The following is an 11,833-nucleotide window of genomic DNA, read 5'->3' as shown; positions in this document are numbered from 1 at the left end:
ACATAAAAATATTTTATTAGAAAATAAATAGGACATAAAAGAACCTATTACTGTTTATGAAATATAACTCATTTGTAATTGTTTAAAATAAAAAATATGTCTTGAAACGCTATATATTTATGAACGCATCACGTTTGGGCTGCCATTTGGTGTATTCTGTCATTCGTTGATGTTATTGAATAAGTTTGTTAAAAATAAAGTCTTTGTTTTTAAACGAGTTCAGATAATTAAGTATAAATAAGCAAAAACGTGTGATATTTGATAAGATTATTGAAGATTTAGCCCAAAATGTTTAGTGAATTATACTAATTATAATGTGAGAAAATATTCTTTCATGTTAATTGGTTACACTTTATTATTTGTATCATTTGGTTTGTTTTGAAAGCACTAAACACGCATTACTAATACATAGAGATGAAGCTTAAATCTTTTACGATTTTTATAGTTTAATAGCGAAATGATTAAACATTGTATTTTTGACAGATGTCAGATTAATTGTCATTGTATTAAAAAAATACATTCAATGTTTTTTGTCACACAAAAACAAATAAACTGAATTTTTAATTATTTCATGATTTTCAGTATGAAGCAGAGGGACCAATTAAATCCAGTTGCATTTTCCCTATAACCACTAATTACTTGTTAAGGTTGTAAAATGAACACAGCATGTCTTATTTGAGTACTTCAGAAAATGTGGGGTGAGTTTTAATCTTCAATTTTCTTGGAATGACAGATATATGCATTACAAAATTTTTTTACTGGCTTTTATTCAAATATTTATAGTTTCAGCAGCATTCCCCAAAACATATCAGATGCGAGCTGTGCAACTCAATATAAGATGGCAGTTGAGGGTGTATCAGGAAACTGTGGCAGTGAAGTGAACATGTTCATACACGATAGTTCAGGAGATGAACAGACTTATATACCACATCTCAATGATAATTTTTTTCACAGCAAATTTAAAATAGATCCAAATGATCTGTATACATTTCATGATTCCGATGTCATTGCAAGTGAAATCACTGTCAGTAACACAGAAGATAACTTTATTTTCTCAGACAATATTGACTCTAAGAGTAAATTCCTTCACAGTCCAAATAAAGATTTAGATCTTATTGGTGTACTTTCTAATGGTATTGTGAAGGAAGAAACAGATTTCAAGAAAGAAACTATAAATGGTCATTATCACCCAAAGAGTCAAAATCATGTTGTTGTAGACAAAGATAAGAACACCAATGCCAAAGTACAGAATTCTAAGAACCAAAATCAGATCAATAAAGAGCCCATTAGAGCAAAAGTTGTAGATATCCATCGGCCGAGTATCAATAGTTCAAAAGTAACCAATAACACCACTGCCCCTTCTCATTGCACCAAAGTCAGTATTAACAGTTTTAATTCAAGCAATGCTAAGGCTGTATCAAATGCAAAATCTACTGGTCCGGAGACTTTCCTTGATGTTTTTAAAAGGGAACAAGGTGTTTTAGAAGGACCTACACCTGTTATTAAAACTGAACCATCAGCTGTACCATCAATTAAAATCCCTGCACCTTATAACAAAAAACAAGCTCCAGGTAAGGTAGAATATGTAAATAAGAACCTAAAAATTATTTAAGAAAAAATGTTTGTATAAAATGGATACATGTGCAAGTTGAGCACCATGTCCACCTTGTGGTCAATCTTAAAGTAATGACAACTCTGCTCTCCTAAATAGCTTTTTCATATATCATACTTTTAAATATATAATTTTGAACCATACATACAGATTGGATATTCAGATATTTACATACCTAAACTTGTTTTTTGACTAAAAACTTTGGAGGCTGCCTTAACAAATAAATATTTATATTTTTCTATAGTTTTATATGATAAAAAGACACATCTGTGTATTTGGACATTTTCCCGCCAATTTGCGGCGTCAGAAACTATCAGGCAGGTAGTTAGAGGGAGTATCACCGACATAACATAGTGCACAACCCTATACTTGATAAGAGCCCCATGTTTACAAGTTTTCTATGCCTTGCAACAGAATGTGTAGCGGATGACAAGTTTACTTCTTTCCTAAAAAGAATGTGTTATTATGTACACATCAAAATATCCAGTTTAGGTATATATTGTCATTTTAAGTAACCTATAAATATTACTTGCTGTACTTTCCTTCATAGTAAAACATTAAACAGAGATAGAAATAGTTGCAGTTCTAGCATTTACCTAGTCTATATACATATGAAAAATGGTTTTGGTAAATACTCTGTTCCTCTTCAATTTTCAGTTAAAAATTCACAATCAAAGGTAAAACGTGGACGTGGCCCTACCGTTCACGAAGCTTTACAACGGATACCTCCACAAAATACGGTTATTGCATTGTCAAATACATTATGGCATGCACCGGGTGAAGATTTGTTCCAGTGTGGTCCTCTAGATGAGAAAAAAGCAAATGCATTTAGACAAGTGGAAAGCAGCAGCAGTGATGACGATAATATGCCTGACTTTGGTAATTAAGTGATCATTTATTAGAAAAATACCAGCATATTATAGAAATCAAATGTTTTTAAAGCCTATTTAATCTCCTCTAGAGGTTTCATATGTAATGTATATTTTATGTATTTATATATCGATTTAATTATGAGTTCATTTATATTTTTTATTTAAATTAAATATACAGCTTGATTAAATATTCTAACTAATGGAGGTATCAAATGGTAGTAAAATACTGGGAAGTGAAATTAATTTTTCTTCAATATTTGTGTTTCAATTTTAAGTTTTTGTTATTTAATGTGCTTACAGACACTTAAATCACGAAAAATTTTAAATAATTGTGTAGTAGTAGCTTTAGTAGAAAACACAAGTGTGTTTAGTCAAATAATTAACAGTAAATTTCAGATATCACCTATGTTTAAATGTTTAGTTATATATATTTTGAATCTATGTGCTTTAATTGATTCTTTATATATTCTTAAACTATTTTTTTCTATTGTAAAAAATTATATAGTTTAAGAATATTTAGGTATGAAGTAGTAAGTAAATTCATGTCCACAGTCCACAATTATCTTAATGTTTGTAAAAGTATCCAATATTTTGCAATTCAATTGCAAAAAGTTGAACACTGAATAGGGTGATATTTAAGTCAGCCTTTTCTCACAATATCAGGCTAATCAACACAACTATTTCAATGTTGTAATTATTAGTTATGGTAACTAAAAATAACTATCTACTACATGTAATACTGTGCCTGAATTGAGTCATCTCAATTACATGGATAACTGACTTACTAGTTTCAAGTTATTCTCAATTATGTATTATAATTATCCTTTTTTTTTTGGTTTTTCAAATGTTTTGGTAACAATATTAATAAGAGATAACACTTAAAATGAACAGTGACTAAAATCGAGGCCACAGTTTGAGTTAATTGAAATATGGTCTCTCAAATTGTTTTATATTTTTATTTTGTTTGTATGACAGTTTAGTTTTAAAATGAAATATTTTTATGTTTTTGACAAAAACAGAATATTTCATCCTACACAGTAGGCATCATCTAGTGACCACCACAGGAAGTCGCCATTAATAACAAAAGGATAAATAAGGAAAATATTAAAATAAATAAATAAGTTTTTCAAAATCCATTCAGAATCAGGATCAGGACCAGTTTGTGTAGAAGAGAGCGCAGCAGAGTCCCGCAGTGCAAGACTGGCATTGCGTCGAGCGGCTTTACGACGACACGTTGCTAGTGTTAGCACGGCAATTCAACTGACCGGCGATCACAGTCAAGCAAGGTTTCTTGCCTCACTTATCAAGGTTAATTTTGTTATGACTACCCCGTATATGTAAGTCTTCATCCAGAGCATTAATGTGTATGCATTATCATCACTCCGACTTGCATCTTTAATAACAAGTCAATATCAAACATAATTAAGATGTTTATATAAATACTATTTTTAATTTTAGGCTTGTAATATGTAGTCCATTATACTTTACCTAAAATAAATGATAGAAATAAGTTATATCACTTACCTTGAAAATGTCAATTACTTTATTTCTTGAAATAGTAATTAGAAAATTGTGAAAAATGCAAAACAATCTTAACATTTTTGTTCAAGTGTGTTACATTTTAGTCTTAAGTTTTTGCAGACTTGAGGTATGTGAAAAAGTGTTATAACTAATTAAAAAATGAAATAATAACCAAAGGACAACAATTCCATCAGTATGGGCAAATGCAGTGCAAGATATCTACTTGCAAGGTAGACAGATAACCTTGTTAATGTTGTCGGAGATAGAGGCCAATGTCCAGCAGTAAACATCCTATAGCTGAAATTTTTATGATAATGAACAACAGTTGAGCTGTAAAAATATTTATACAGTAACAGTTTAAATTAAAGATCAAACAGAACTAAATATTTGGTCTTTAATTTAAACTGTCACTGTATAAATAATTTTCTACTAATAAACATTTTTTTACTACTATTTTGACTAGTAATTTTAGTAACTATTTTCAGTAATTGTGATATATACAAGTATCAAGTATATAAAATATAAATTCTATACCAATAACATGACAATAATGTATTTTTAGAAACAATTGAACAACAACGCCAAATCGCCTCCCCAACTACCAACTCATACTGTGAACCACCTATTAGCAATGCGTGGAATGCCTAATCTATTGTCTGCTCAGGATCGTAGAAGACTTCGGTATGTACAATAAAGATGGTACTATTATATGTGTGTAATTACAATGCTATAAAACTAAGTTTATTGTTATTTAGCTAATAGATGAGTGTGTGCATTATTTTTTGCATGGCATATATTTGGTTTAAGTTGTTGACACGAAATATAAGAATGGTTATGATTTTTTATCTTTTGAGTATTATGTAAAGATTGTTACTTATAAACAGAGATAGAGTATTTGCAAGTATGCATTTGAGCAATGCATACTTACACAAGTTTAGGTTTTGGCTTGTGAGTGCATTAGATTTAAAGTTCTCATTACAAGAATAAATATTTAGATATTGGTTTTTCTGTGAATAAAAATAATTTTGAATCAAAAAGTTTTGTGGCCTGTACATGTGGACTTTTGATTATATGGTTGAATTTTATATTCATCCATCTACATTTATTTAGATGATCTTACATAAATTATAAGTATAAATAATTATTTTTCTTTCATTTCATTGCATTTCGGCGATATTTACATTTTTTTTATTTTCAGTGAATTTGGGTGGTCAGGAGGTGAGAGTGGAAGATCATCTGAATCAATGAGCAGTGTGTGTGCAGACGATAAATGCACTCAACAGCCACTACCATGTGGAAAGCATTGCCTCAGCCATGTGACCCTGGCTCCTGAACAGCGACTGTATGCAGCATGTGCTGCTGTGTTTGCTGGGGGAGAGCGCTGCAAGCAGCCGCTTTTGCCACTGCAGGACCAAACTCCACTCTGCACTGAACACGCTTGGAAGCGCGTATGTATTAATTCTGCTTGGTCAATTAATGATCTATCCCTTTGGGCCTGACTGGTAGTAGAGGGCTATGGATGGATTTCTTTATGAGATCGAATCAAAAATGAGAAGATCGCAAACGTACGAAAGTTATTGACTAGCGGATTAGCTAGTTGAAGACTTCTTCAAGGTCTGTGGAAAATGCTGGACGCAGGCTGCTTCCAACCGGTCCTATTGGTAATCCAAGGGGGAGGTCTATGTCCAGCGGTGGACATCTTACATCTGAGAAGGTGGTGATGATTATGTGCTAATATTTGTTTTAAATTTGTACATATGCAAAAATTATAATTATAAGTATGTTACCATAGTTGTAAACGTTGCAAAAAATGCACTAGCTTTAGCCTGTATTCCAGAAATTTTGAAACATTAAGGACAGTGAGAATTACCACATGAAGACATTGCTGGATGTTAGTATTATGTCTACAGTATTATAATGTACAAATTACTCAATAATTGTTAGGTCACTTCACAGATACATGCCGTGTCGTCAACCCTTGCGTTGACTGAACTTAACCTAATGATTCTGATGAAATTAATTGATAACTTTGGTAATGAAATTCGAAATTTTTATTACCAAAGTTAGGACTTAAATATAGAAAAAAGTTCTTTGTTTTGAATTAATTCAGAAAATAGAGCACATGATCGTGAAAATTTTTGTTTGTTAGAAATTTTTGGGGCATTGTTTTTACCTTTATCATTATTATTTCAGCCGAAGGACATTTACTGCCGGTCAAAGGCCTCTCCCATAAATTTCTAATAAGAGCGGACCGGCTGCTAACCAAGATCTGTGCTTAAAGGTCCACGGTTTCCATAATCTTTAGGCCGGGGCGACCATTTGTTCTTGAATGCCGTGTGGTGTTATCATCATGTAAGCTTATAGACGTCCATTGCAAGGCACAGGCCTCCCCAAAGATCGCAAAGACGACCAGTCTTGCGCTGCCCGCATTCCGTACGTCACATCAATGTAATATTAATAAATATTCACGCGTTTATGTTTGTGTTGTAAATATAGGACAACTACGAGCAGTTGAGTCGTGAATGGCGGCCGCAGAAAGTTCGCAGGCGGCCGTGGCCGACAGCGGCTCGGCCTCCGCGTCGCGCCAAGCGACGCCGACGATTAGTCGCACGACGACCGCAGCACGCTCAATCTCTCTCCGGTATTACTCCATTCTCATATCTATTTCTTTATTGTTGCACTAAAAACTTTCTAGTTCACAGCCCCTTCCGCTCCGTGAACTCAGTACCGATGAAGCTGTAAAAGCCTTAGGGCTAACAGCATTAACATCTTCAGAAACAATAGAATACATGCAAAAAACTATTCTTAGCCATAGTTTTTTTTTCAATCACTATACATAAAGTGATCTTTTTTCTTTCAAATGGGGCCACATTAATTTATATTTTCTATTGGAATTCAGAGTTGCGAGATCGAATCAAAATGAGACCCGCAGTAATATGGAGATAGTGTAAAAAGTATATTAAATAATTTATCTAACATAAAGAATAAACGTTGCAGTGATAATCGTCAAAAGTAGTAAAAAATATATAAAAATAATTATTTTCCGTACACTGAAGGGCTTTAATAATGTGTTAATATTTTTATTGTATTCAGGTATATTTTAAGGAAACAAGTTTAAACTATTAGGCCATTAGTATACGATTGAAATGCAGAACATTTTTCACAGAACTCAACATTTGCTCGAATTCTTCAACTTACGACAGCTCAGAGGACACGCCCATGGGCGGTCTCAGTGAGAGCGAATACATCGGAAATTCTAGCACTCATGAACTACGTACGTATTAGTATAATAAAAAAAATATATTTGTATTTGTGTTATACATAAAAAATAACTATTGCTTTACAGAAGTGGAGCAAGTACCGCCGGACGATATTTTAGATCCATCAGTGTTGAGTCAAATTCCTGATGAGGCTTTTACTGAGTTTTTCAATCAAGGTATGTTTATTTTTGGACGTGTTTAACAAACAAAAATCCTATGTAAACACACTCTCATACACAGATACCCACATGATCACATGTACCCTTTTTTATTATTTTGTATGATGTAAATGTTGGTTAATATAATATAAATAAAAAAGTAACTAAACAAAATAAGTAAAATCAACTTTAGCGTAATATTGGGGATTTAAATTCGACCATAAGAATTAGAGAACTTTATTATATTCTCCGATGGAAGTAAACCATTTCCTCACTTTGCGGCGTGGTTACGTTCCAAAAAACTGCGGCGCAAATTGAAACGACGCAAAGTGATTTAACATTTTCTCTATAAAACCATGTAAAGAGCGAAGATAGGTTCCAGGTGACGAAAATCTTTAAAAAGAAAAATGAACAAAGTTAACATTAAAAATACAAAAGAGAAAAATATTTACCTTTTTTGTATCCAGAAACAACACGTCAAAATTTATATAAATTTTTTATTCTCTTTATAAAAAAGAATACACCATATCACAACACTACGTAATTGAAACTACACTCAAATTAGCAAAACAAAGTTAAAATAAAAGTATAAAAATTGCGTTGATTTATAGTTAGAAAGGAAAATCCTTGGCATGGCGCAATTAGAAACAAATATGTTGCTATTTGTTAGGGAAAAAAAAAATAAAAACTCGAATCCAAAACAATGCAACCTCGAAAACCTACCGACCCCCAGTGAAAATTAATAGTGATTAAGCAGCGACGCAACTTCGAAATAATTCAAAACAAAACGACGTGGTTAGGTATTGGTGTATTATTTTCGACTTTTTTGGAAAAAGAATTTTATTTCAGCGGAAGGTGGTACATCGTTCGTAGAGGGCTCGGAGTTGGCTGCCGCGTTGGAGGCGGTTCTTGACGAGCGCACGCTCGAGGAGCGCGCACTAGACGAGCGCGCATTAGACGAGCGCGCACTGGACGAGCGCGCACTAGACGAGCGCGCATTAAACGAGCGCGAACTCGGCGAACGTTCTTTGGAAACGATAGCGGACTGCGTGTTTACCCGTCCCACCAATGCGCTTCAAACTAAAAATAAGGTATGAAATAATGTTATATATTTAATTTAGCAATAACCGGCCATGTATACATGGGTAGAGAGATGGGTAGACGAAGTAGCCAAGGTTGCAAGTAGTCACTGGAAGTCGGCAGCGCAAGACCGGTCATCGTGGCGACCTTTGAAAGAGACCTATGTGTTGCAATGAGCAACGCTAACATGATGATGACGATGATGAACCTTGACTGTATTTTATTATCTTCATTATTATATTTGGTAGCGTTTTATTAACATAAAAATGAAATTACCATGGACACTTTAAAAAAGTTTTGATTGAACAATATAAATATGTAAAATTTAATTAAACATTTAAAATTTTTGTTAAAAATTATAGGAAAGATCTTGTTTCCTTTATCTATTTATAACTGAAATCGATTATTTATTGGAATTAGTTAAAATACTAATTAAGTTGTTTATGTACTTGATGTAAATAAGGTTCTAATATCAAACTCGATCTATTATAAGCAAGCTAAATTGCTAAGTATAATAAACCTTTAGAAAATCTACGGCGTATGTTATATAACAAAAAAGTAACAAGATAATATAACGGAGAATTTTGGCGTCAGTTTTTATATTTTGCCAATTGTTATTTGTTGAATGTACATTCATGTAACTCATGCTTTTAAGTTTGTCTGTTTGATTATTTTCATAATTTTTGTTAAGCTGGAATATTTTGAAGATTTTTTTGAAAGTTATTGTTTTTAAACCGGCTACTAGCCTGGCCAATTGGTTGCTTTATATCCCACTACTAAAGAAGAAAATTCTAAAGGGATGAACATAAAACTTATCTAAAAAGGCTTAGAAGCCTTGACTAAAAATAGATGAAAAACTTAAAAGTTTTATATCTATTTTCAGTGTGATTATACTAATATATGTTACATCAATATTTTGTTCTATTGGAATGTTATAGTCTATTGACTTCTGTCAGTAGAAAGGCTGCAGAGACAGATAGTAAACAATAAATAATTATAATATTCATGTCTGAATTTCTAAAAAGCTAATTTATTCATTACATGTATGACCTATTAATTCTGAAAACATAGGTTTTTGGATACCCAAATCAATTAATATATGGTACACCATATGCTGTACCATATATTAATTGACAGCAAATGAACTATAAATTCACCCTTTTAAAGAATATTGTTAAAAGAGTTAGATCAAACATAAAAAGTATAAGCATTGTAAAGAAAAGATAAATGATTTTATCATTTTTTCGATAAAGTTTACCTTAATTATACTGTTTTATTTTCAGATACAAGTGTCGGCTCCGGTTTGTGCGGACATGGCATCGAGTACGCCCTCATAACACTGTAATAAAACATTTATGTTAGGCTATAATAAACTGTATGTTCTAATTAAATAGGAACAAATTTATTATCCGTAGTCTCAAAGGATGATTATTTCATGCTTTAATTTTAGCGTACGTGTTTAGGTAAATGTGAATGTTGTGAAATATTTACCCGTGAGTTCGTTAGGCGTTTAAAACAGTAGATGGCGGTAGATATTGGTTAGACGAAGTATAGATAATACACTTAAAATTGTCTGAGTATATCTTTATACGGATTTATTTAACGTACAGAAATAATAGATTTAAACAATATTGAATAATTCAGTTTTTAACATTTGTTATGTTATTCGGAATACCAAATTAATTTATATTTTTAAATTTGTTCAATAACAGAAACGAATTGGCCAAGAATACACGCGTAGATATAATTTAGTGAATAAAAATAAAAACTTGTGTTAATATTAGTAGAAATAACGTGATTGTGTGTTTTGACGGCGACATCGCCAATTTAGATAACCGTTTTTAACGAATTGGTGTTGAAATATACTAAGACGTGAAGAAATAAATTAGTGTCATGGCATTAAAATGTTCCTAATCTAAAAAAAAAATGTTCTGAATGCTTTACATATTGATCATGAAATTTATTGCATTAGAGTTATGAAAATTCGTAATTTTCAGGAAATAGTTGTTAAAATAGATTAATTTGTGATGTCTCATATACAAATTGAAAACAATTACGGGGTTTTTCGGAAAGTAATTTGATTTTTTTGTGGAAATGAAAGACAAGTTCCTTATAAGTAATAAATATTTTATTGATAATGTAGGACGCCCAACGTTGCGCGATACCATATTATGGAGTGTGGGTTCTGAGGTCCCTTCGCCTGTCGTTCCCATATGAAGACGCAGTAGGCTGCTGCATGAGCTTTGTCCAAATATGAGGGCACCAATTTTGGACAAAAGGGGCAGTATTTGGATGCGTGGTATTTTAAATGCACCAGACGTGGGATTCTTTTGTAAAGCCAGCCCTAGCAGTATGGCTATATTCGAATGTTGATGCGCGCTGTTAGCCGTTTTGGCTTTTACAGCTTCATCGGAATCAGGGCTCGCGGATTTCGGATCCGAACCGAATAACACGAAGGTTTAACTGCATCACAGTTTTGTGTATATCGTTAGGGTCTCACAATATACAACGCAAATCCGTGATAATTGTTTGTATACAATTTATTTGTTAAAGTCCCTCGTGAAAAGCCTTCTTGTAGATATATAACATGTTATATATTGGCCATTCTGAGCTGACACCTTTTGCCACCTTCACGTATGATTCTACTTCCATAAAATTTTAAATTTGGCTTCACATTTAAGAAAACCAACAAAAAAGTACTGCGCAAACCCAATTGAACTTTTTCACTTATAAGTCTTGCTATATTGGGTCTCAAAACATAATTTATATTTATATTTAATCGGAAAAATATTAAATTACTTTTCGAACTACCTTATTCAATATCGTACGTTTGGGAACGGGTTTAAGTTATATTGCAAAATACTGTAAAGAAAATATCATTTTAAATACAGTTCAAAACATTATTGTCTTATATGAAAATATATAACTAGATATGAGATATTTGGATGCATTTTTACCCAAAGTTATTTATTGGCGATGTCAATCCAGGGACATGAAGGTACGATGGATATTCCGAAGGGGCATGAGACAGGGAGTCGTTATCTCTCTGAAACTGTTTACTGTCACCACGGAAGATGCTTTTAAGCTGCTGATATAGCAAGAATTACAGCATCAACGGCATGATTATGACGTCTTAATAAAAATACTGTGTATTGTATATCTAGGCCCAGGCCAAGGCAATAGCGTTGGCCGTGTCGGTCGATCTAGTGGGGTGAGTACCCACATAACACCAATAACATAAAATATAAACAATATAATAAAGATAAAATACAATTGGTGGTCTTATCGTAATTGGCTATCCCATACCTTTAATGTCTTAAAAATTGTCTA

General features: G+C 32.5%; 1 protein-coding gene across 2 annotated transcripts; it reads left to right on the top strand.

Annotated features, from left to right (window-relative positions):
• Window positions 1–179: 179 nt before the first annotated feature.
• Window positions 180–10,475, top strand: l(3)L1231 (lethal (3) L1231). Of its 2 annotated transcripts, none has more exons than XM_068762773.1 (12): window positions 180–316; window positions 583–698; window positions 793–1,571; window positions 2,270–2,491; window positions 3,626–3,792; window positions 4,568–4,686; window positions 5,204–5,453; window positions 6,502–6,646; window positions 7,172–7,279; window positions 7,352–7,441; window positions 8,273–8,514; window positions 9,787–10,475. In XM_068762773.1, exons 2-12 carry the CDS (start codon window positions 667–669, stop codon window positions 9,838–9,840), a joined length of 2,208 nt encoding a protein of 735 aa, XP_068618874.1. In that variant the 5' UTR covers window positions 180–316; window positions 583–666; the 3' UTR covers window positions 9,841–10,475. The 2 variants fall into 2 exon arrangements, with proteins under 2 accessions (XP_068618874.1, XP_068618873.1); XM_068762772.1 differs by having other exon boundaries at window positions 784–1,571.
• Window positions 10,476–11,833: the final 1,358 nt, after the last annotated feature.

Source organism: Battus philenor, unplaced genomic scaffold, assembly GCF_028537555.1.
Source record: "Battus philenor isolate CCGP_79_NKW_IND1 unplaced genomic scaffold, ilBatPhil1.0.hap1 SCAF_17, whole genome shotgun sequence".
NCBI classification, from domain to species: Eukaryota; Metazoa; Arthropoda; class Insecta; order Lepidoptera; family Papilionidae; genus Battus; species Battus philenor.
Note: the sequence above shows the minus strand (reverse complement) of the source record. Positions and strands in the feature narration are given on the sequence as shown.